Below are 26,155 nucleotides of genomic sequence, written 5' to 3' on the forward strand. Positions count from 1 at the left end.
CCTACATATTAGCCCCCTCTGACTTAAGCTTCGGAGGGCCGGCGCCGGAAAGCCCGGCCACCGGCTTTCTTGCAGGACTCTCCAGGAGGACGCCACCAGTCGACGCACCGCCATCTACCGCCCCGGCAGCGGAGCTCCTCCCCTCTCGGTTCGCGGCAGCCCCCGGGTCCAATTTCCAGCAACACCTATGAGATAGCTATCCTAGCATGGAACTCATTAAAGTTTTACATTCGTCTGGATTTTATCGTGAGTAATCAAATTTTAATTTGTACTCCCTATAATTATTTATGTTTTCATTACACTTCAAAATGATTCATTCAACATCAATATGTGCGAAGATATGTCAAGCAATGGGGAAAGTGGGCTGAGGAAGAGCTTACATACAAAATATTTATTTTTGGAATGCTACGGCTAGGAGCTCATAGACACTAGATGATTATAAAATAGACAAGTATGTTCAAGTTGGAAGTGTGGCAAGATCGAGAGAAAGGCTTACACAGACATATTAAAACAATTTATTGGGACTTAATTTGCAAAATAATAAAAGAGCAAACCATGTATGATGATTTAAATACAATGCATACAACTTACAAAATAACTCCAACAAACGAGATTTTTTTTCTTCCAATGTATGGAAAGTCACAAAGATAATGCCAAACCAGAATACATTTTTCATCATGACTAAACACATTTTTTGCCCCATAAAAATCCTGAAAATACGCTTGAGAATGGTCAAGTACTCAAGCTTAGTCACCCAATATATCTGGATTTTGAATTCCAGATATCCATCAACCCTAAGTCACCTCCATGAATCTCCTAAGCTTTGACTTTCCATATAATGGTCAAATGACAACTTTTTTTACTGGTAGCAAAGGGCAGTACCAAAATAATCTTTTGTACATTCCATCCATTATACTAGTTCGGCGATGCTTTGCCTACCAAAATGGACTCTCATGATTCGAGATTCAAATGAACCCATTTGGTCCATGATACGCTGCTTTGTCTGCTCAGGACCCTGCCAAAAGGGAGTGGGAAATAAAAGGCGGCTCCAACCCCCATCCCAATCGCAATCCAAAGATTATTTGTTCTTTACCCCCCAATTATAGCGCCCCTTCTCCCTCTCTCTCTCTCTCGCTCGGTCTCGCGTGTTTTATTGGGGCTTTATTAAAGACATTCGCCGACGGCTCAGGGTCCAAGGTCCGTCCACTCCGTCATCGAATCCGGCCCTTCTGTCCCCGAATTCCGATCCGACCCCGTCCGAGCGCGGAATGCCTGCAGGCGATGCAATCGTGCGAGGAGCCCTAGAATTGAGGGTGAACTAGGGTTTGACCCCGCCCTCGGAATCGCCGGATTCGACGCGCGATTAGGGTTTTCTCGCCCCTCTTTTACTTAGCTCGCTTCTCTCGCTTGATTTTGGTTGCTTAAGCTTCTGATTTCGCTTCGTCGCAGTCGCCGGATGGTTTTCTTGGCTGTCCGGCCGGCGTTGCGGAGCTACAGTTGCCGAATTGATGTCATTCGGTTGACGACTTCGGGTTCTGCTTCGGATTTCTTGCTCAAATCCCTGGAATTCTTGTCCTCGTTGGGGTTTTGGTTCGATTGTTTCGGAATTTTTTAGTTACGTGCTGGATGCCTGGACTTCAAGTTGTTTTTTTCTTTTCTTCTTCTTTTTGGTCTTTGCCCGGGGGGCTCTGTTGCTGTTGCTGCTTGTAGCTTTCGTTTTGGATCTCGTGGGACTCTGCCTTTGGTCGAATTCTTGAGCTTTCTGGCAGTCACCTTAGCTCGAGCATTGTAAATAGTGCATTCGCTCTTGTTGTCGCTAGACTTACTTTGCGGTCTCTTTGGCCCTTCAATTGAAGGTTGAGGTTTCTTTGTTGTGTTTCCACTAATATCCTCCCACTTCTTAAGTTCGTTTCTATTTTGTGCTTTGTTTTAGTTGTGTTTCCACCAATATCCTCCCACTTCTTAAGTTCTTTTCTATTTTGTGCTTTGTTTTAGCAGGGTATTGGAGTTGTAGCTCCTGTGGAAAAGGGGAAAAACAATCTTTAATCTGGGTGATGCAGATTAAGTGTTGACTTTAGCTTCTGGGGTTGTAGAAAAAAATTCATAATCTTATTGTATGTCTGTCTTGTCTTTCCCATGCTTAATGCTGCCCTTTTATTTGTGGGTTATTTATATCGAGTTATGCCATATTTGATGCCAATAAGTGCAAAGGAAAGGGTCATGTGCATGAGTGGGAGCAAAATGTGGATTAATTTGGGATGAGTAGCTAAGAGCGAAATGGCGGGGAGCACAAGAGCAGAGTTGGCTTCAAGTGGTCTGGATGCATCGTCCTTTGCTGCTACATATCCAAGTGGGCAGCGGGGAACGTACTCTGCCTCCAATTTGGAAAGGTCTGGAAGCTTTCGTGAGAGCCTCGAGAACCGCATCATGGTTTCAGGGCCAGGCGCATCCAGAAACACAGCTCCATCAATGGAAATCCCGCCAGTGTCCCAGTATTTAACACTGGAACCCATTTCCATGAGCGAGCAGAAGTATACTCGCTCAGGAGAGTTAAGAAGGGTTCTTGGTCTTACTGTTGAGGAGCATTCATTCGGTTCTGTACAGTCTAAGCCACTCCCTCCTATAGCATCCGAGGAGCTAAAACGTTTCAAAGCAAGCGTGCTAGAGTCATCAAACAGGGCCAGGTATTCTAATTGTTTTCCTTTTTCCTTGATTCTCAGACTGGCTCATTATGCATACTGTATCCATGGTGTGCCTTTGTCCATTTTACCCAATAATTTACAGTGCAGTATAATTGTAGACTGTTTTTGATATATCTCATTGTAACACAAACCAGAATCCTTTCAACTTTTACCTGGCCGAAGGGTTTAAATGTCTCAGTTCTAAGGCACACAGAACAAGTGCTGAAAATCCTTCGAACCAGAATATTGGTTACATATAGTCTCATTAGAAAACCAGGACATGTCCAATAGTGGTTGTTTGCTGAAGATATAGCGTCACTTTGACCAGGGATAGAGCAAAGTTCTTGCACGAATCAATACTGAAATTGGATAAGTATCGCAACATTCTCTCAAGGAAACGACAAAGAAGTGAACCGTCAAGTGAGAAGTCAGGTAGTGCAAATTTGTTAAAGATGGGTGGTCAGGCTCATCAAAACCCTGCAGAAGCTGCAAGTTCGAGATTGGAGGACAGGACAAAGAATGTTGTTCCAAATAAGCGTGTTCGCTCATCAATGGCGGAAGTACGGGTTTGTATTTCTTATCAAGGTGTTATTTGCTTAAGGCTTTTGAACTTTTGTGGATGGATTTTTAATTGTACCGATGGTGCTAGTTTTACAGTCAGGAATAAGCACTTTCCTTATCATTTTCATTCATTTTCTTTCACACCATCCATCTGTGAGGCTTAAATTTGAGTGTTTTCTTTGCTAGTTATATTGGTCTTTATTCAAAACTCGTGGGATATTTTTAATACTATGCATGTCTGATCTCTTATGAGAAGCAGCATATAGCTATTTATTTCTGATCAGTGGGCAATTGTTTGATGAAAATAATATCAGATATTGTTGTTATATGTTTAGTGTACACTATAAATAGTTTTCCTCTTTCTGCTTCAGTTGGAAGGGCGTGGTGCTGTTCCTGTGAGGCAAGGTACAACAACAGACAAGGATAAAAATATTCTCAGGGGCTGCAATGGTGGACCAATGCCCTCTGAAGACAAGATTCGTGGGCTCCCTCCTGGCGGTGATGGGTTGGAGAAAAAACTGAAAAGAAAACGCTCTGTTGGCACAATGGTTAACAGAGTCACAGAGGGTGATCGAGACATCAAACAGGCAATTCAACAGAGGCCGAATAATGAACCCCGTCCACGTTCATGTGATAACCTCGGATTCCGGTAATTTTGCACATGATTTTTTGTAACAATCTTAAACTCACATGTTGGTGTAAATTGCTAGTTGCCATAGGAAGGTATGGTGGTTCCTCATAATCTAGTAGTTTGCTTGCTTCGTTGGTTGTCAAAATCCGATGCTTGCCTGTGAGTCTGCTTTTTACATGCTGGCAAAATTGCAAGAGGATTTTGACTATACTTTTATGATGGTGTCAGGAACATTTTGACAATTTGTCACTTTAAAATATGCTTTCATCAAGAGTTTGGTGGAAAGTTTGATAATTAGCAAAACTGCAAGTTAGAGAAGTAGGTTAGAAATTGAGTTAAATACGTAGAGAATGGTGTTAATAATAAAAAAACCTCTAAGTGATCTATGTATAAACATAATTAACTAAAGGCTGTCAGCTCTCTTGATCTTTGGCAAAGAAATGAAATTCTGTATGTTGCATTTTAGTAATAAGAGGGAGTCAAGGGAAACTAGGTAAGTTATATACATGTATGGGGAAGCTAGTAGTAGCTGGATTTCTTAAGTTTCTTGGTTGGAGAAGGTTAGTGCATCCACTGTAGCTATTGCATTAATATCAATTTCTGCGACTCGATTGGATATTGAGGTGTTTTGTTGTTTAATCAATTGTTATGTAGGATGCACTAAAAGTGATTGTGAGAGGCTTCTTGTAAGGGGTGGTGAGGATCTGAAAAGTTGGAAATCTGTATCAAGATAATGTTAAGAGATGCATTTGCCATGATGCACACATTGAGATGATAAAATTAGGGCAGTCTGTAGCTATTAGGGCCAATGTTTAACACACATGTATTGAGCCTCGTACTGTTTTTGTCCTGGATCGGGATGCTAATGGGATGCTTCTGGCCCGACTCTTGAGACAGTTTGTCATCCACGTACCACACCGGAAGACCAATTTTTCTTTTGTTTGTTCAATTTCTTTTCAACTTTTTTACCTTATATGAATATTTGAGTGAATATTTGTTTTGTTTGTGCAATTTTTAACTTATCCTCTCTCTTCTATCTTTCTATCATTCTCTCCTCCCTTCTCTTTCTCAGTCTCTGGCTGTACTTTCCCTATGACTAAACTAGAGAGAGAGAGAGAGAGAGAGCATGACCCCCCGTTGCTAGGGCTGCAAATGGGTTGACTCGACTCGACCCGCGTAAGACTTGACCCGACCCAACCTGAATTTTAGGACCCGCGGGGCCGGGTCGGGTTCTAAATTTGGACCCTTTCTATTTTTCGGGTCAGGTCCACCCAATCTCGACTCGGACCTGGAGCCGACCCGACCCATTTTTTTTGCTTGATGTTATTTACTATTATATAGTGGAAGTTTGAATATAAAAATACATAGATCCGGACCCGACCCGACTTGAATCATCTGTCGGATCAAATTTTGTAGGCATGGACCCGACCCGATTTTCAGTCGGGTCGGGTCTGGGTCCAAAATTAGGACCCGAACAAGGAACTGGATCGGATTGGGGTCACTCAGAACTCGACCCGACCCGACCCATTTGCAGCCGTACCCGTTGCTGTCTTTTTCTTTCTCTTTTTCCAAATCAAATGACACAGTTGGGTCGTGCCTGATATCGGCCGAACCAGCTTGGTACCGACTGGGCCTGATTGGTTTCAGTTGGGATACGTAGGACGTCCCTAAATCCTTGGCTAGGGCAACTAAAGTAGAGGTTGATTTGGTAAGGAATAAAAGAATCTTCATACTTAATAGGTGTTGATTAGACTATGGAGATATTTTTTTTATTGTGCTTGGTTGGTATTAAATCATTTCAGTGTGATTTTTAAGACTAAAAGACTGTCTGACGAACATAATTGTAACAAGTAACAAGAAGGAAGTATAAGATGAATCTAAGGGAGAGAGATGGAGTGGTTGAAATAATTTGGTCATTTCAAGAAGGCCATCTTAGTAATTACTCCTTTGAGGAACTTAGTGTGAAGGGCAAAAACCCATGCATAGCTTTTATTGTTATTCGATAATATATGTTATAACACCATATGAGGTTACTTATGAATCTTTTGACTATTGGTTGAACTTGTGTATGAGGTATCAATCATTAAGTTTGAACTACTTATAAAGTGACTTGTTCGATTGTTAGTGGGTTGACAACAATAAGACTCTTCAAGCCTTATCTTTGTATGTCTGGACGCATCGAGTTTCAATATGGAAAAAGTAGTTCCTTTATATATGTTGCCGTTGAGGGTCCGTATGACCGTGGCGCCGAGCGGAAGAGGTTGTTGGAGGGCTTGGCGGTCAGCTGCTCAGGTCGTGCAAACTGGGGACGCACTCGAAACCACGCCATAAGGTTGAGGTCATGCTTGAGATTTCGGTCTAACGTCAAGTTCGGCCTAAAACGATAAAGACAAAGAAGTCCTCTTGCCGAAGAGTGTCCAATGGAGGACTATCCGGTGCGTAAGTCAGAGTGACACTTAGGGAATAGTGGAGGTTGAGAGAGTGATAGCACGTTGCTTTGCTAGGGCTCGAGAGCACTTACCTGGAGGGTGCTCCTAGGATTGAGTTGTATAGGTGAGGGTTGGCACACTTCGCCGGAGAATTTAGACTTGTGGGCTGGCCATCTTTGGCAGGCCGCCGCGCGTGTTAGAGATCACGTGCAATTATTTTGCACGTGCGTTACACCCCGCTCATCTCCCATAAGCGGTTTGGGAAACCATCCGCTATTGTGGCTGAAGTGTTGCCATTTATGGAAAGATTTTGAAATTCAAAGGGTTCCTCGCGCACCTTCTAGGCTTGCCACATGGCGGGCCTTGGTTGGCAGATTGGAGGCTTCATAGAAGGTTCTAATTGGCCAGTCCACCACGTCGACTGTGGTCAGTTTCAAGGTGTATCACTTGTCCCGCACTTCTCAGGCCGAGTTAGACTTGTTAGCTCGGATGGTGGAAGTAGCTCTATCAATGAGGCCGACCAATTGAGGTAACCTGTGAAGCTAAGCCAAGTCATGCTGCTGTGCCTTTGTGGCCAAGCTCCCCAGCCTATCTCTTATGTCGAGCACTCCAAACCGAGCTCCCATACTGAGTACTCTAGGCTTAGCACTTTGGGCCATGCACTCAAGGCCTAACGATCCAGAAATATTGTTCTATTATGTTGCTTTTTATTCGCTTGCTATTTCTCATTGTTATTCTAAATCCCGTCTGATTTAAGCATCGGAGGGGGCCTGGCCGGAGCCACCCCAACGGGCCTCTCTTCTCCGTCATTCACCACTATGGACCGAGCAGGTTGGTCTGTGCCCTCCACACCTCCAGATCATCAGAACATGGTCGGGCATGATTTAGGCATCAACAATATACAATATTGTCTAGGATATAATGTTGACTTATATAACTATAGAAGGGTGAATAGAGTATTAGAAAATGGAAGTTTTATAATAAAAAGTAGAAAAACTAGCTAACCGGAATCACTATTTCTTTTTGTAAGTATGAAATGAAGAGTTTGGAAATGGTGGGCATGCTAACTTTCAAGTTTGTTAATGGAAGGATACAATAATAAATGGAAATGTCTCAGATAGGAGTTAATTGGCTGGGTGGATGGATAGGAGTTTTGTGTGGAGAGTTATGTGATCATCCACTGTGTGACCATGAGCTATAACTGAGACTTGCATGAAGTTTTTAGGTGATTATAAAAAATGAAAACTGTAGCGATCTTATGTATTATAGTGTTGGATGATGAACAGGGGGACTTAGCGGTATTATTAGTAGGATAAAGTGAGGGAGAATTTATTAAGATGACTTGGAAATTCAATTGTAGGCTGTAGTGCAGAACTGCAAATAACCAAATGCCTGTTGGATGAGTGTGGCTAGGACCAAGTAGTAAAATAGTATGCATGAACGTGCCCCACATTGATGTTATAAGTCTTGTTGCATGTCTCTGTACTTATTTACATATAATAATCCTCAAACATTTTGTGAGAGGGATATGTCTATATCACATTATGCTCTTGATTTCTGTACATATATGATATTTCATCTCCTTGGTTTTCTGATAGCTTTAAGCACTTCTGGGCTTGTTCAAAGATTTTTTTTTTATTTTGGAGGATGAAAATCAAATAGCTATATTAAATCAAATATTTGATTCTTAGTACTTCAAACATTTGGTCTCTTAATTGTGGTAACCAACGCAATGGAGTGACAGCTTTTTTCAAGGAAATTTGTTATTTATGGAAGAGACAAAGAAGAACGGAAGCTTATCCCTCATCTGGCCGTTTAGAAAGAAAGCTTTGTGATAGTTTTCATGGATGCCAAGCTTAAATGGGGTCTATTTGCTACTTACATTCTCTATGGGATGAGCTTTGTTCCAGTTGGTTTTTGGGTTTGGATCTAGTACTGTTACTGTTTGGACACCACAGCTCTCTCTTCTTGTATGTTGCTTGTTCTGTTTATTTCTTATTCATGGATAAGCTGCGTCCTTTCTCTTGGATATTTTGCCATGGGAGTACAACCTCTGCCCTCTCATCCTCTTTCTTGAGCTGCCTCCCAATTTTTGCATTATGATTGTTACTTTTCATTTCACAAGAAAAAGGAAAAGCTCTACTCATGGTTTCGCTGTTGCTGCTTCCAAGCTTATCCTTTTATCATTTTTTTAACCTTGTGTAAGAAAAAAGCAAGAAATTAATTTCTGACTTTTTTTTGCATTTTAGCCTTGCTATAAATGCTTTAGATACTTGACAATTGACATACTTGCTGTTCAGTCACTATTGTGTTCATTGTTCGGTTAGGTTTATGTGGTTATAGAATTGAGAGAAATTCTTCTATTTCTTCTTGAACTTCCTATCTTGCAGACCTGGATCATCCAGTGGAATTGTAGGAAGCAACAAGATTGATGGCAGTTCCCAATTAAGTGGTGGTAGTTCCCGTGTGATGCCCAGGAATGACTTGGATAATTGCTCTCTTTCAAATGAGCGAAGAGAGCGCTCTGCTGGACTAGATAAGGAGCGGATTATAGCTAAAGGAAATAATAAGTATGTATACTTTTGTGCGGTCTTCCAAACTTGACATCTGCATTTATTCTGCTTTGATAGCTAGGAGCTATTGTATTATATGACACAAAATTTCAACTCATTGATTTGACAAATCATTAATACTAGTATTCCTGTTTTTCTTTCATTGACTCTCTTGGCTCCATTCTCATACATTATTTTCACCCATTGATCTCCACTGCTTCCAAACTTGATTGCAACTGTTTCATGGGCTATGCTGTGTGTCATGTGCATTGCATGTCCGATGTGCTAGTTTATATAATTACAACCTTATTGAACAGCACAATGCTTGTTGCTTATGATAAGGTATTTATGGTCTCATAGGGACCTTTTTTTTTATATAAATTTTTGTCCATTTTTTTCTGTCATTTATCATACTTCCATTTATTAAAGTGACTTTAAGTCATCCTGATATCCAGGCTAAATGCCCGTGAGGATGCTCAACCAGGTAGTCAAAGTCCTTTGACCAAAGGAAAAGCATCTAGGGCACCGAGGACAGGTTCAGCTGCTATCATGAATGCTGCTTCTAATTTTCCTCGCACATCTGGAGGTATTGATGGATGGGAGCAAGCCCCTTCCCTAAGCAAAGTCCAGCCTTTAACTGGGGTGACCAATCGTAAGCGACCCATGCCTGCAGGATCATCATCACCCCCTGTAACTCAATGGGGGGGTCAACGTCCACAAAAAATCTCCCGGACAAGAAGGGCAAATGTGGTTTCTCCAGTCTCGAATTTTGATGAAGCTCAGATTTCGCCTGAAGGATTTGTAGCTCCTGATGTTGGGGCAAGATTAACAACTCTGGAGTCCGGTGGGCCTGTACCTTCCAGGGGTATATCTCATAACACTCTGCAGTCAAATTTGAAACCTGATAATCTGCCATCTCCAGCTGGATTATCAGAAAGTGAGGAATCAGGAGCTATTGGAAACAAGCTTAAAGAAAAAGGAATTGATAATGGTGAGTTAGAGGATGGGCCCCTGAATACAGTCCATAAAACAATGGCTGTTGTTTTGCCTACAAAGAAGAATAAGGTTCCTTCAAAAGAAGAAATTGGAGATGGAGTTCGGAGGCAAGGAAGGAGTGGAAGAGGTTCAATGCAGGCAAAAGCATGCTTAACCTTAATGAAAGAAAAATCAGAGCATATTGACACAGCAAAGCCACTAAAAAGCGGGAGGCCTGGTTCTGATAAGAGTGAAAGGTGCTGCCATTTGATTTTCCAAGAGAGTGAAAATCTGTTATTTTTTTACTAGCTGGTTACTAATTTCATCCATGCTTAATTTAATTAATGTTTCTTTGGTGCAGTAGGGTAGGTCGCCCTCCTTCCAAAAAGGTGTCTGATCGCAAGGCTTATTCTCGTCCTGCACAAATTATAAACAGTGGTTCCTCAGACTTGACAGGTTGTATATTTAGTAGTTTTTCTATAAATAATATTTTTAGATTTTGCAATAGATTTTTGGTATTCTCTTTTTACCTATATGCAAATATGCAGGCATCTTATATATTTACAATTTGTAGGTGAATTGGATGATGATCGTGAAGAGATGTTAGCAGCTGCAAATGCTGCTCGCAATGCTAGCTGTGTGCATCCACCCTGTTAGCTATTTTGATTTTTAAACATCAAAGACCTTCCTTTTTCGATTGTCATTTTTTTGTTTTAAATTTCAGCTTTCTTTCTTTTGCAGATAATGCATGCTCTAGTTCTTTCTGGAAGAAAATGGAACCAATTTTTGCTTTTGTTACTTCGGAAGATATAACCTATGTGAAGAATCAGGCTAGTTTCTATTCTGCTGCAATTTATATTTTAGTTGAATTTATATTTTTAATATTGTTCTCATTTTTTTTTTCTTGTTGAATCAACCTTTGTATCAGATATATTTTGTGGAGGAGATTGATGAAAGTTTGTCTAACATGCTTGATGTTGCTCATGACAGAACGGTATCAACTCTTTCCAAGTCTCTTCTTACAACATCTGCTTCTTTTTATTCTGAATAAAGACGAAGCCTAACTTCTCGCTCTAGCTCTCTGTTCCTTTTGTTTTCCTTATTGACCTTCGGAGACATTGGGGCTTCCTCCATTGTTATCTCAATTTCTTTCAATTCTTAGTAATCTTTTCATTTCCATGGCCCACAGGCTGGTATTGCAATACCAGTTTATTGCAGACAACTTTGGAACAGTGACATATCTTTTCTGTTTTGGTGGTTGTCTTTATGGATATTTGATATATATAAATATGTTTTCTTTCAGGGTGAGCTTGCATGCCAAACAGTACTATCACCTCACTCTTCTTTTTCTATTGAACAAAGTCAAACAAATGTTGTTGGACCGAATAAATCTGTTGGGAATCTGTCTTCAGTTGATGTGCCAAAGCATGCCAACACAGCATGCGGAAAAGTAGAAACAGAGAAGTGGCTTGAGAAAATCGTTCCACTATCACAAAGGCTTCTCTCAGCCTTCATTTCAGAAGAAGGAACGGAGCAGCTTGACTGCGACATGGAACAAGGAGATACGGTTTTGCAGTTTTCAAGTGATTATTTTCCTTATGGCACTAATAGCAATGTTCAAAATGAACATGAGGCACATTATATGAAATCTGGGTTTGAAATGGACCTTGAGTTTAAGAATCAGAAAAACCGCTCAGGAGATAGTATTCCTTGCAATGGATTTATGATGTCTAGCAACTTCAGGAGTTCAAATATTCATAATTTCATATCTGGTGATGAGGTATTGGCTGAAAACAGTATCATGAAACATTCAGATAATGGGTCTCTTTCAGAGTTCGGGCAAACTAATTCGAATCATCTACTGACCATGGGTACAAGTTTTTCTGGTACTTCCACATATGAGTGTCAGTTTGAGCATATGTCTTTGGATGATAGGGTCTTGATGGAGCTGCACAGTATAGGCCTATATCCTGAGTCAGTGGTATGCATTCTTTTCTACAATCGTATCTTTCATTTGATTTATTTCCTCTTTGTTGGGCAAGCACTGAATTACTTGTATTTTGCTACATCTGTCTTGTTATTGACTGTTGAAGGTTCATTTTATAAAAATATATAAAAACAGCAAGTACATTTACAGATAACAGGAAATGAAGGAAAATCTCTAATAGAAAGCATCAAAGCGAATAAATCATTTTTGTGGTTGGATTTCTAGACCTCCCATCTTCCTGTGGCTGTTTCTCGCCATGTATTCATGCTTCATTTTCACTTGTTTCTGCCTGTTTTTATATATGTATGTGTGTTCTCCTTGTCTCTTTTCAAGAAGGAATGGAGTGTGTGTACCAGGCCTAAGTTAATTGATCGTGATAGTTTCCCATAAATAGTAGCTTTCTCGTAAGGAATGTCATATCTGGAGGCCGATCTATGATGTTTTTCACCTTTTGTATATGCTTCAGCTTAGCTTACCACTTCCATAATCTCCAATTGCTCAAGTACATCTAAACCTTGTAATGATGGCAATATTGGTCCTTTTAATCATTGTGTTTAATATAGTTAAATGTTTACCCTCTGACACCTTTGGCATCTAGGCTTTCCACTGAGCCACCAGTAAAGTTAAGCTTAACAACCTTTTAGTGGGGCCTCTGGTTTATAATTAATTTTCTCTCAACTATTCCCCCACAGGCACACCCAAGAGAGGGAAAAACTATTTGGTTATATGGCATCCATTTAGCTTATTACCTGAACATTCTAGATTACACAGTCACCCTTGTCTGTGCAATCCTCATTGCTCAATTCCCTTTCTTATTGATATCATTGAATTGCATTGCCTACCTATTTTGACACAATGTCTGGTTCACAGTTTTTTTCTTTGATATATAGAGGACCAGATTAGCTGATTCTTCTTATGGAGAAGGGCTTCATGTTTTTCTTGCATAATCCAATACCTTGCCCTTCTGTTTAATGACAACATTGTAATTTATATGAAATGGGAAAGGGAAAAAAGAATAGTCAAGCTCTATCTCACACAATCTCTCCTTCCGCCTCTTTATCTTTGTGCTTTAGCACTTAGTCTGACAACTTGATTACCCCTTTTTAATCAAATACTGGAGCTTAGTTGAAAATAGTTGCCGGTGTGTTATCTTGTAAGCTAGAGATCAAACAGAGGTCAATGCCAATGATTTTTTTTCTCCTCATGCCTCACTAAAATTATGCTTATGTAACATTAGCTGACAGTATTATCCATGTTTCACTTGCTTCAAGTAGCATAAGTGTTGCAAATTACAATTGTCTCAACCTAAATTTTTTAAACAATCTAAAGATATGCCTCAATTTGCCTTCCAAGGGGGAAGGTGAAGACTTCTAGGCCCGTCATTTCTTTGAGCCTTTTATCTATGATCTTATTTCGTATGCTTTATGCTTTATATTTTTAACAGCTCGTCACCAGCTGCAAAAATTTGAACATGTTAATATTTTCTCTTTATGCTTGATGATGAAATCTCTCACACGAAATTCCCGCTTTTTTTGTTGAATTTCTTTATTACAGCCTGATCTAGCTGAGGGTGACGACTGTGAGATCGGCAGTGCTATTTCAGAGCTTAAGATGGAGATGTACCGGCAGGTTGTATTTTTACAATATATCCTTTTCTTATATGTCAATCTTTTCTGTTTGCCTATAAGTTAATCTGCCTCATTCAATCTTTTTATCTTATAAGTTAATCTGCCTTATTCAATCTTTTCTGTTTACTTATCAGTTAATCTGCCTTATTCAATTTTTTCTGTTTTCCTATAAGTTAATCTGCCTTTTAAAATAATTAAATCATTCTAAAACAACTCACTTTATTATTTAAGGTTGTGCAATTCCATCCTGTTATGTATTCTTTTAGCCCTCATGGAGTGAGCAGTATTTTCTATTTCCCCAAGCACTGGCTGTTACCTTTTGATTTTTTTGGATGATATGCAAGGAAATAAAAGAACAAACATTCCGCTTTTGCATGTACTTTTTGTCTTGAAGTGTGATACACAACCTGCAGTTTGTAACTAGTTTAGGAAAAAGTTCATGCTATATGGTCAGAGGTTGCAAATAAAGCTCGGTACAGTTTTGCAACATCTCTCCGACCATAACCTGTTCCGTTATTGCAATTATTTTATTCTAAAAGAAACATGAAAGCAACTTATTCATTGGGGTCTTCTTCGGTTGCTAATATAATGCATTGACATTTTACTGATTTAATAGGTGATGAAAAAGAAAAATCAGTTGCATTCATTGGAAAAAGCTATTCAAAATGTGAAGGAAATTGAGGAGAGGTATGTATTTACATATTCTGGACTGCCTTGCAAGTTACAGCGTGTAGCTCATCCTGTGTGACCAAACATCTTCAATTACTAATTTGCAGGAACCTTGAGCAGCTTGCAATGAACAAACTTGTTGAGATGGCATACAAAAAGCTAATGGTAATTGTTCTTAATTTCCCCTTCTAGAAGGTGATGACATAATGTTTAAGTTCAATGTAAGAGGAAACATACAACGTAATTCTTCATCTATTAAATTTTCATGTGTGAAGTTGTAAAAAACTTTCCATGAATGGACTAAGAGATGCATTATCCAATAAACTCATGCATCAAGCTACCAGTTGGAACTGGTCGCGTTTAACTAATCAAATTTGTCCTGTATATTGCTAACCATACTTGTTATGTACCTTCTATGGAAGCTGAATGATTGGCATATGTTCATTTTTTATGTCAAATTACTCTCTTAATTTTTGTCCTTTACTCATCTCCATCTTTCTCTGTGGAGCTGTTTTTCTTCCTCAAAGTGGAGATCGTTCCTGTTGCAATTATTGTACAGGGTATATCATTACTTCTTTCAGGGCTAGAATTTCTGCCTCATCTCTTGATGCCTCTGTTTTGAGTCTGGCAATAGAAGTAATATTTGTTTTGGACAATAGGCATCAGAGAAGCCTACCTGGTCTTAAAAGCAGCCCAAGCTTATGCTTTTGCCTGCTATTACTATTAACTATCCTTAGTCGTTCTGGACTTTGACCTATTAACCTTTTTCTTCCTAGTATGGAACCTATCTTGGCTTTTTCCCGACCAGTTGATCAAGCAACCACATAAATGTTTTGCGGCAAAGATATATCAGCAGCTTTTGGATTTCTATATTTTATAACCAGAAAAAAAGAGAAGAAATTCCTAAAACCATCTCATCTCTATTCAGATAGACTTTTTAGGTTGTAAGATTTGTTTACTCCTATCAATTTTGTCAATCTTGTATTGGCGTTTTTCTGTTTTTTTTTTTTGGGTTTGGTTTTTTTTTTTGGGTTTGTTTTTTTGTTTTTTTTTTTTTTTGGGTGGGGGGGGGGCGCAGGGGGTCAACTAATTACAATTGCCATATTTAGTCTTGTTCTTGGATAGTTATATCTTGTACCTGCAATTGTGATTAGTGTTCAATATGCTTTTTTATTTTTGTTGCCATTATGTATGTGTGTATGTTTGTTGGTTACTATTTAAATATGTTTGTGTATGTACCTGTCTAACAGAAACTAGCAAAAATGTATGATAAGGAAAATTGATTTGTTAGATGGTGATGTGTAAAAGAAGAGTCCATTTTGGATATGCTGAAAGCTTTAGGTACTTTTTGCTTTACAGTCATTTTGCGGTAATAAGGGTTCGGAGTTCATATCATATCTTGTCTTCTTCTTTATTTTTTTATTTTCTAATTTTGGATTCTTTCATTTTTTACTTTCACCTCGTTAATCCACAACCTGTTTGAGTGTTGGCATGCTTTGGAGTCATCAAAACTCTAGATGATTTTCCTTTGGTAATCCAATACAAAGGTAAACTTCTTTTGTTTGCTTGCTTCTGTCTGCATTATTTCATTCGCATGTGGACCACAGTCTTTATTAACATGGTTGATGTGGTATCTGCTATTTTCAGTAAACTAGGAGGCAAATTATTATTAGCTTTTATTTAAATCAGTCTTTGTCCTAATATTTCCATTTTTGTGATGGCATGTCCTGGTAAATCTTTCCACAGTGTACAGCACCAGATTTCTTTTTTTTCAGTCTTATGCTAATTATCTATTGTAAAACCTTTGAATTTTTACATGCTCTTTCAATGCCAGAATTAGCTCATCATTCTCATGTTTATAAATCAACACTGGAGAGCCCCTCAAGTAAACTATTATATCATATCATTTGCATGTTCATTTTCTTTGTTAAGATTCATGAATTAAGTGTCTCCATCCTCAAGGGATACATGTCAGACAGAGACTAGCCACTAATCTGGGTACTCTACGTACCCTGACTGCAAGGTCAAACCAATTTGCAGAATATCCACTTGTATTAGATAAAAATCTTTGATTTCGTGACAAACGTGAAATATTGCATGCAATTAATTGGGAAATGCCTTTAAGACCTGCTATTTTGATAGGGTGGTCGTGGAAGTCATGGTTCAAGTCATAAGAGTGGTGTCAGCAAGGTTTCAAAACAACTTGCCTTGGCCTTTGCCAAGCGAACTCTTGCCAGATGTCAGAAATTTGAGGAAACAGGTCGAAGCTGCTTTAGTGAACCTGCTTTTCGGTGTATAATCCTCTCTGCACCTCTTCACAGCAGTGATGGAAAATATGCTGATGGTATTGCATCTGGAACTGCTACAAATATATATGGGGAATCACGTAGTTGTCAGCTTGGATCTCGAGTTTCAGGTATGATATTTAGATGATCTAAATAATAAACATTTGCACATAAAATGTACGTATCTATGTATATTGCATGTTCGTGCATACCAATGCTTTTAGAACTACTTCATTAATTTGCTAAATGCTTTTTTATGATAATTTTCATGCTACAGCTATATATTATGGGTTATGTCCTCTTTGCAACCAGTCTAACTATAATAAGGTATTTCTGGTGTGAATTTGCAGCTTCTGGTACTTTGGCTTCAGGTGTAACATCAAGTATGCCTGAAAGACATGGGATTAGTTATAAGATTGATAGAGGTCCATTGGATTCATATCAAGGCCTTTCTCATATGTCCGACCAAGCTTTTGTTAAAAATGACCCAGCTTCGAACAGAGGGAAGAAGCGGGAGGTGCTACTTGATGATGTTGTTACAAGCGCTGCCTCAAGAGCCCCCCCAACTCTCACCAACACTCTTCCAGGCGGTCCAAAATGGAAAAGGACTGATAGGGAGAGGGATCCAAATAAAGATGAATTGCCAAGGAACTCTACTGCTAAAGCTGGCCGTCCATCATTAAGCAGCGGCAGGGGTGAGCGTAAAACAAAAACAAAGCCAAAACAAAAGATAGCACAGTTATCTACTTCAGGAAATGGTCTTGGCAGAGTTATGGAGACAGCCAGCTTTATGTTGCCTTCAGGTGAAACCATGAACATTGCTGGTACTGAAGTTGACCAAGAAATTGAATTGCAGAGTTCAGGTAATGCGGCTCAGAATTTGTCCAGGGAGGTGGATGATAATATATTCCCGAAGTTGCCGCTCCATGGAATAGACTCTATCGATGAATTAGATGTAGCTGAAGGGCTGGGTGGACAAGGCCAGGATATTGGTTCTTGGTTGAATGTCGATGAAGATACATTACAAGATGATTTGGTGGGCCTAGAAATTCCAATGGATGACTTATCAGAGTTGAAATTAAACTTTTAAAGAGTGCCAATTATTCCTCCTGTGCATATTCAAGAGTCTAGATCAGAATGCTAGTGCTTCTATTTTGATACAACTAACTAATCAAATGTCAACCCCAAGCAGGTTAGAGTTTGTAACTAGGCCAGTCCATTCTTTTGTATACCTTTTTAAACTTCTTGGCAGATCGCAATTGTCCTGTCATCTGAGGTCTCTCCTTGTAACAAATTTCAATCTGAATCAAGCATTGATCCAATTTGTATTACTTCAGGTTAGCATTCTTGACTTTTATAACCTTTCTGGTGGTCGCATTCTCATCCATCTTCCTGGACCCACCGAACATCACAACTGTACATTCACCCATTTCCTGGATTCTTCTTCTCATATGGTTAAGCAAATAGTTGTTTCAAGCACGCTCTCTTAAGCGCTTCTTTCTGATGCATTTGATCATCAATTTATTTATATTGTGATCAGGTGAGGCCCCTGATGTTCTGTCACTTCTGTTGTTTGGCAAACCATCGGATCTCAAGGTGACCTGGTGTTTGACTACATGAATTTTGAAATTGCTTTCCTTCTGACGGTTTGACTTCCATACATGTCAAAGCACAGGATTTTATTTATCTGATTGTTGAAACTTGCGATGCAAGTTTTAATGTGGGAGATATATATGTTTTTCTTTTGGAACGTGGTTGTTTTACTGCACCCTAATGATGCTTGCGAACTGGGTTATTGTCATTTTTGCCGTTGACAACTTAATCTTGTTATGAAGGTCTTCATACTTGGAAGTTGTATAGGAGAGAGATCCGGTTGGTACATGACAGTGTTTGGTCCGGTGGAGGATAGGCAAAGAGTCATTCTTCTAAAATGTTCATCCTATTAATTTTGTTGATCCATGAGTTTCGGCTCGATTATTCTCATAGCAGCCTGAATCAGGTTAGACAAATGTGGGCGCTGGAGTGAGGAAAGAAAGAGATTTGATAAGTCTCAACAAGTGGAAGTTAAATCGAGCTAACTTATTTATATCTTAATAATTTCAAGGCTGAGATAAGACTTGAAAGGTTTCATACCATTCGAAGGCTAACTCTGACGGTACTTCTAATTGAGATGTCTCTTGTTCCCATTGCCAGAGATGATCCTCAATAGCAGTCATTAAAAATATTATATTAGAAATAAGATTTTATACATGACCCTTAATGATGTGGTATGCTTGATTTTTTTTTTTTTTTTGAATTTTAGAGCGGTTGGAGCCTTTTCTCTCCAATCTACTAATGGATATAGAAATGCTGTTCTTAATTTGTTACTGTATTTTAAGAAGCAGGTAGTAAGTGTAATTTCAACTAATGGTAAACTTAAATTGCGTGAAGCTGATGTAGAACTGGGAAAATGATATAGGATCCCGATGTCTCTGTTCATTTCTTATTGCACCAGTCATTTTTCCCAGATGATCAAACTAAGAGGGACATATGAGAGGCCGGAGGAGCAGACCACCCACTTCTAAAGGACATTAGAAGGCTACTAAGGGAGTGTGGTGCATTCCAAACTGTGCATGTCTACAGAGAGGTGAACAGAGTTGTATATTAGGTCGCTTTTTTTGCCGCCCACCATTCTGAAGATTTTTTTGGGATCCATCTTGTATCTATTTCCCCATCTTTGGGTTGCATCCTTTCTCTTGACTCCAATAATAATGCTCATGTGAGATTAGTGCGAGTAACTAATGTAAATGTAAAAAATAAAATAAAATAAAAAATAAAAAAAAAGAAAAGAAAAGAGAGAGAGAGGGGAAAAAAAGAAGAAGTAAAAGAAGAAGAAAGAAAAAAAAAAAGAGGTCGATGCCTTTGTAATCAAGTCCCAGGGTAGTATGCCATGTTGGTGCTAGATAATGACAACGTAGCAGGATCCCTTGCTTATTAAAAGGCAGCCAACAAAATTTTACTCTTTTTTTTTTGGTAAAAAAATAGAAGGGGGGGAGAGAAAACCTCATTCACGTAGCAGTTCCCACTAGACCTCCCTTCCACCAGGAAATATTCGATATAAGCCGCAAGTTTTCGCATACCCTCTCCGTCCCTCGGTCTCTCTTACTGGTTCATCATCCATGTGTGAGTACGTTATTCCAACGCCACCTCAATTCAGATGGGGACTTCATCGGACAAATCAGATGGGGGCATCCAGTCCCCATATTTAATCGACGCACGCATGTTTTAAATTTGGATCACTCCGATAAAATTTAAGCTCCATACCAACCGTGCCAATACCTTGGTGGCAACAAAATTTTACTATTTGAAGTTGCCGATTCACAGTCAAATTCTGCATAGAATTGATCGACATCATATAAATTTCTTCCTGCTAGGTGTACGGCATGATAAGAAGTCGTGGTTGCCCAACAGCTTATCAGCCAAGTTTTTGTCAGAATATACATCTCTTATGTAGAACCCGGGGCTGTGCTTTTTTGGCCAATATCGAGATTCGAGAGTAGTAACTAGCCTAGCACGAAGTGGGAGTGGATCCTTCTTGTGCTTCTTCTCAAATGGCGATCGTCTTGAAACTCGGAGTGCGGACTGGGGCTTCTCTTCTTCCTCCTCTTTAGAAGGTAAAATCTTTGCCTCTCTTCTCTCCGATTGTCTCTTCCATCACCTCCTTGGGAGAAGGTTCGGGCGGATCGGTCTATCTGGGAGCGATTCGGCTCCGGATTCCCTTTTGGTTCCTCTCCGTTTTGATCCGAAAGATTTGCGTTTCCGTTAGGTTTTTCTTGGAATTTTGAGTGAGAGAGAGCTATATTCGTTTTGCATTCTTTTAAGTTTTCTTGATATTGTTGGTTGATTTGGTGCATTGTAGATGGTTTGACCCGAAAGCTAGGTTTTTTTTTTTTCTTTTTTTTGCCCCGGTAATCTGCTTCCTTTTAGATTATGAAATGAAAAGATTTTTTTTTTTTTAGTGATTTGGATGATCTTTATTTTCCACCGATTTACAATGCAGAGGCCAATTCGGGGTTGTGACGGTTTGATTTTGTCTTTTACGTGTAACTGCTGTTTCTATCTATGATATTTAAATAACTAGAGAGTATTCATATGGATTGAAACATTTTCAGGTACCAGGCATTCGAGGAACATTTTCTTCGGATGTCCTATTCTAGTCTTCAGTCTGTATATAACTGTTATAAAACCAAATCCTGGACAAGAAAACATGGACCGAAGAACGTCAAATTTTCCTGTAAATTAGTAAATTCAAGGATTTTCATTGTTGGAAGTTGAAATCCTAACTGAATCTGTAACTAAATAGTCACTGTCTTATTCTGATTTATTTAGAACTCCCTGGAAGACAACATGGAAACTGAAAACAATAAGTCCTGTCAATCATCGTCTGTCCTCTTTTTTTTTTTTTTTTTTGATTTTCTGAAGCAAAACCTTCGATTCTTGATATGGACCCCCGGCGACCATTCTTCCTTTTCTTTTTTCTTTTTTCTTGGGGGATTGTATAACCGTTTTTACCTTCCAATCTCTTGTATTCAGGTAAAAGGTAGAGATAATTGTCATGGGAATATCTGAAGTGATTGGATGAACTGCAACAATGTTGTTTATGGCCTCTTTTTACATCACGAAATCTGGCATGACATTGATTATGATGCCCTTTCTAGTTATCTCTTTTGCTTGCATATTTGGTCGCTATTGCTTCTCATCCAGCTGTAAATTTCCCCTTGATCTTGGGAAGGGGCTGATAGGAGCTTTCTACTTTAGTCGAAACTTTTGTTTGGCCCATTTCTAATGTCCGTATAGGCATATGTTCTCTTTAGAAAGTTGAAGAGCATCGGACCAGTGTTCAATTAGATTTCTGATGGTTTATATGTTGGCGGGTGGCCATCTTCCTCAAATCATTTGCCTCCTGGTGAACCTGCAGTAATTTGTTGCACAGGTGGACTACCTAGGAGCTCTTTTGTTTCAAAGGATGCAAAAATGCATATTTTAACATTGCCACTTGGAACACAAGGTTCCCTCTGCCTTTGCGAATTGAATCTGTGGTTAGTTGGGCATGCAAAAAGAGGGCACGGAAGAAGCCTATATACATCCACTGTGCATTTGGTGGGCACCCTGTCCCTTCTTGTGTGGATTTCTTTAGCTAAACTTGGTTTGTTGTTAATATTTAACCATGTCCTGGGTCATATCTTTTTCATGAGTTGTTTTTGTGTTGATGAGGTAGTAGCATGCAGCTGCATGTTCAGATTTTGCATGCCAAACCCTCCTGATTTATGACTCTTATTCTTTGACTTGACACTTTCATCAAGGATAAAATAGAGCATTTAACTGCTCAATAACAAGGGATGCCTGAGATGATGATGTATTAAGGGGGGTGTGTTTGCAATTATTGACAATGGGTGTCAAGACGGTTGTTCCAAAACTTCTCTCCTTATTAATCACATGCATAGGTTGTACCTCTAGACATGTTTTTTGTTTGCTTGTTTAGAAATAAAAATGCATGTATTCACTAGTCTTATGCTGTTCCAGTAGCACATGAGCTTGACAACCAACTGTACAATTTCGTGTTCTATAGGCTAAATTCAGTTAAACTATTCATAAGAGACACCATAGGCTCCTTGCTTGAGTTGAAACAAAAGAATGGAACTTTTGAATGGATAGTGAGGAAGAGTACAGTATTTGGTAGTAGAATGTAAATCATCACGTCTCTTTATATCTTGTGCATGTCCAAGTGCATGTTTGTTTATATATTGTTTATGCTTAATACATGTTAAGCAATATATACAAACTTCAAAACTAGCTAGACATGTACCATTACTTAGGCTTTTAGGACAACTTCAATTCAAAAATTTAAGTAAATTGTTAAGTTATTTGCTTTGGACATTGTGAGATGAGTTGACGATAAAACAAAAAATGGAAAAGCTAAAGTTTTGCTTCAATTCTGAGAAAAGAGTCAAGTAAATAATTCATGTAACAATTTTTTTCCTATTATTGCAAAGCAGCTTAAAAGATTGTACCTAGATCTTGGCTTTCAATTCTAAGAAAAGAGAAAGTACATTACTTGTCTAGCAGGCTTCTCCTATAACTGCAAAGAATCTAATAAGATTGTACACAGATCTCAGCATCTTGTAAATGATCAAATGAATGTTTTTCCTTTTTGCTGAAAAATGCGAACCTTTTATTAAGATATTCTAGTGAAAAAGAACTTTTCATTAAAGCTTGGAATCAGTCATCTGCAATATCAGAGTTTACCTGGTTCGATGGTATATATTTGTGTACTTATTTCTGTCACCTGGATAAGAATGACATATTCATGATGCTACTAGTTATGTCCTTATTTCTGAGTTTGTCTTCTAAGGGAAACCTGTAGTAAGCATCTAGTCTGAGCATCAGATTATACATTAACACACACACACACACACACACATATTTGACTTCTAAGCACTAAGATCTATTGTATAGACTATCACTACTTTCACACGGGATAGTTCTAAATTATTTAATTGGCTGTATTAAGTCCTTTCAATCATGTATTATATTGGTATTAATATTAATAGATGGGCATTGCAAGTTGTAGTTGGTTGAAGTTCCTAGCCGAATTTATAGATAATCTTCTTTGTGGAGTAATAATTATTTCTTTACCAGCATTATTGTTAGAGCCTACCATATTGTAAGGTTTAGCCTCCCACATATATTTACATTTGATTACTAAGAAATACTCTTTTTTTGCATTAATAATATCATTAGAATACATTTAGCTAATATGACAAATTAACCACCGAAGAATTTAAATGATAGTAGTCATAACCTAGCTACCTTTTGTCTTCTCTTAACATGGTACTGGTTTTAACATTCGATCAACTATGGAGAGCTTTGCATCTCAAGAAACTGTACTGACCCTATTGATCTTTGTCTGAGAGGATTTGACACAAAGTGCGGATCATTAACCACAATGATTTTAAAAACAAATTAAATGATTGATTCAGTAAACTGTTATGTTACTATAACATTTTCATGGGTTGTAATATGGCAGAAGCTTAATTTAGCAAATGCCTTGTCCTCTCACATTGTATTTTATACTGTTTTATATTGGTGCACTGTGAAAGCTTAAGTCCATACAGGTGATTGGCGTTTTTCAAAATGAAGTCAAGAAAGGCAGGCATAGCTAGTAGTAAGCACTAGAAAGAAGGGCTTGCAAATGCTCTAGGTGACAAAAGTTCAAGGACATGTTCCACTCGTTTGGCTTGATTGTGCGATTTGCATAAAATAACAAGAAGATGATACAACCGTTAAGCAGAAGCATGATTTAATGTAATGAAGTCACAAAATGTTGGTTTGTGCTACCATGAAAACAGAAAATTAATTTCCTTATAGGACAAGAAGAAAAGCCGACTAGATTTTGCAGTTCTGAAAAGGTGAAGATATGGGGTAAGAAATAGTAATAAGAAAACCTTAAAGTATAGCTTTCTGATGTCCGAAGAGCACCATATCCAGGAGCACAGTGAAGTATCAAAAGGGATGTAAAAGACCTGGCATAAATAATACCACCAACAGATGTTGCGAAAGCTATAAAGAAATTGTTGCATATGGAGTTGTAATGCAATTCATGAGGACATTTGGCTGGCATTTTATTGGTGAATGGGTTAAAGTTTCATAAAAGACATTCTGTCCTTGAAGCTTATGAGAGTGTACCATTCATTCTGTACCAACCAAACCAAATTATCCTTCACTGCATTTATTATGATGAACCAACATTAAAGTCCAGAATTTCTAGCCAAAAAAGGAAAGAAAAAGTCCAGATTTCCTTCTCAAATAATGACCATATTACTCTCTGCTTTCTGTAAAGACCGAAACAACAAATTTTAGCTGTTTTTTTGAGAAAAATGGACAAAGCCTTTCATTCGAAAAAAAATTACAAGGATCAAACCCAAAGTCTCAAAAGAGGGAAACTACCCAACACAGACTCGGCAAAAGGGTGAGCAACTAGTGCGGGTGGTCTAGAGGACAGTAACAAAAGACAGCGACAAAGAGGCAACAATGAGTTAATAAAAAGAGGCAACAAAAAGGCAAAAGTTGGTGCAGGTGTCTGCACCTAACTTAATAAAACGAAAAAAAAAATCCCTTCACTGCCATAGACAAAGTAAATTTATTTTGAACTAGGTTTGACAAGGGTGAATGGATTAGAGATATATGTCGTGCTGATATTTCATTGACTGTTTGATATACTTGTTTTAGTATAAGTATTAAACCAAAGCTGCAGTTTGGTGATTATGTTCTTCACCATATTGAATTGTTCAAAATGCCTTAAATCTTTGTATTTGTGAAGCATGCTATGACATGCTCAGTTGCATGAGATCATTAGTGTTAATCCAACCATATCATTTAATCATTTTGTGCATCATTCTTTATGGAAAACCTTTGCCAACATACTCAATGTTTTGGCCTATTGATTTTCTTGTAAGTTTGTTATCTATGTTTGGAATTTGTACTTCAGTAATGCCAGAGGAATAGTTACTCTCTCCTTTTCTTTCGCCTGATGAACTCATTCTTATGTAATCTCTCATAATCAAGTTTTGTTGTTCCATTATCATCACATTTATTTGTTGAGAGAACCATTGAAAATATTTTTCCCACTTATAGTCACGTTTGATGGATGGTCAATCATGCAACAGGTCATGGCAGAAGTGTTCGTGTAACGTGTGCACTTCTAGTTGCTCTAGGTGTGGCTGACGACTGGAAAGATGCTGAGAGGTGGTCAAAGAAGAGGCCTCAAATTAGAATGAATGCTTATCATGGAAAAAACTAGGAGGAATGGACCAAATACTGCTGCTTGTCAAAAGGAGGATAAGTAGCCACAGTTTAATTGATTCCCTGATACCTATCAGAGGACTGGTACAAGTCCAATGGCATTATTTTCTTAGCATTATAGATTTATGTTTAAATCCACAAACAGCGTGGAATCAGGAATGTAATTCTTCATTCCCTTTTCTGTGTTGATATTGGATAGTCTTGTCCGCCTGGCGTCGTGTGCATTACTCTGTCTTCTTCTAGTCTATTTTGAACCTTCAGCTGTGATATTAATCAAAAATAACAGTTGACAATCAGGTGCTGTTGCTATTATTATCTTCCATATTTAAATCTTGAAGGAGCTTCAGAAATGCAGTTATCTGTAGAATGCAGGCGCGCACACGATATTCCAGTAGAAACTTTTGTTGACCAGCTTGATGCAGAATTTTTCTTTTTGGTGGATTTTCGTGTGTTGCACACCTGATTCTGTCAACAAGTGTTGCAGAAACACCTATCCTTCCAAGGAGTGTAAGAATACAATTTGGAAACGTCCCAACAAACTTTGAGCTTTCTTATCAAAAGAACTTTTTTCTTCAGGCGCGCTGTTCCATCTCGACCTATTTCTGACAGGCACCTGGTAATTGACAGGGTGTTTATCTTTTGTCAACAATTAGCGAAGCTTTAGAATTCATATTTTTCACTTTTGACAATTGCAAAGATATTAACAGTTTTTTCTTTCTTTAATTATGATTAGGTAAACTTGAGCTTTCAGATGCCAGTCAAACCTTCTAAAAAGCATGTATCATATTTAATCATCCACACCTGGACAATTTCTCCATGGTTTTCCACTGTCTGATAATGTCTATTCTAGTTCCTTGTTCTATTAACCAACATATAAACTGACATCACTGATATTTTCTTTAATGGCGATGGGATT

At 38.5% G+C, this 26,155-nt stretch overlaps 1 protein-coding gene and 1 long non-coding RNA gene across 10 annotated transcripts; both read left to right on the forward strand.

Moving 5' to 3' along the window:
* The first annotated feature begins 1,071 nt into the window (after positions 1 to 1,071).
* Positions 1,072 to 17,874, forward strand: LOC103703090. Of its 9 annotated transcripts, none has more exons than XM_008785793.4 (16): positions 1,072 to 1,856; positions 1,999 to 2,684; positions 3,010 to 3,247; positions 3,614 to 3,891; positions 8,693 to 8,872; positions 9,310 to 10,086; positions 10,191 to 10,285; positions 10,404 to 10,481; positions 10,571 to 10,659; positions 10,758 to 10,823; positions 11,133 to 11,810; positions 13,371 to 13,445; positions 14,061 to 14,131; positions 14,221 to 14,278; positions 16,256 to 16,529; positions 16,749 to 17,874. In XM_008785793.4, exons 2-16 carry the CDS (start codon positions 2,278 to 2,280, stop codon positions 17,486 to 17,488), a joined length of 4,104 nt encoding a protein of 1,367 aa, XP_008784015.1. In that variant the 5' UTR covers positions 1,072 to 1,856; positions 1,999 to 2,277; the 3' UTR covers positions 17,489 to 17,874. The 9 variants fall into 9 exon arrangements, with proteins under 9 accessions (XP_008784015.1, XP_026658784.1, XP_008784016.1 ...); XM_026802983.2 differs by having other exon boundaries at positions 1,072 to 1,368; XM_026802984.2 differs by having other exon boundaries at positions 1,073 to 2,684; positions 9,310 to 9,440; positions 9,528 to 10,086.
* A 1,954-nt stretch (positions 17,875 to 19,828) lies between these two features.
* Positions 19,829 to 25,551, forward strand: LOC103703222. Its single transcript, XR_001879202.3, has 2 exons — positions 19,829 to 20,051; positions 25,104 to 25,551. It is a non-coding gene; the product is annotated as an uncharacterized LOC103703222 (long non-coding RNA).
* The last annotated feature ends 604 nt before the right edge of the window (positions 25,552 to 26,155 follow it).

The sequence above is a fragment of the Phoenix dactylifera genome, chromosome 10, assembly GCF_009389715.1.
Source record: "Phoenix dactylifera cultivar Barhee BC4 chromosome 10, palm_55x_up_171113_PBpolish2nd_filt_p, whole genome shotgun sequence".
Lineage (NCBI taxonomy): Eukaryota > Viridiplantae > Streptophyta > Magnoliopsida > Arecales > Arecaceae > Phoenix > Phoenix dactylifera.

Bases quoted from the DNA above. Each gene is read 5' to 3' on its own strand.
- LOC103703090 (XM_008785793.4), top strand. From the start codon at position 2,278: ATGGCGGGGAGCACAAGAGCAGAGTTGGCTTCAAGTGGTCTGGATGCA. The intron at 3,892-8,692 runs GTAATTTTGCAC...CCTATCTTGCAG, and splicing joins TGTGATAACCTCGGATTCCG to ACCTGGATCATCCAGTGGAA. The intron at 10,482-10,570 runs GTTAGCTATTTT...TTTCTTTTGCAG, and splicing joins TAGCTGTGTGCATCCACCCT to ATAATGCATGCTCTAGTTCT.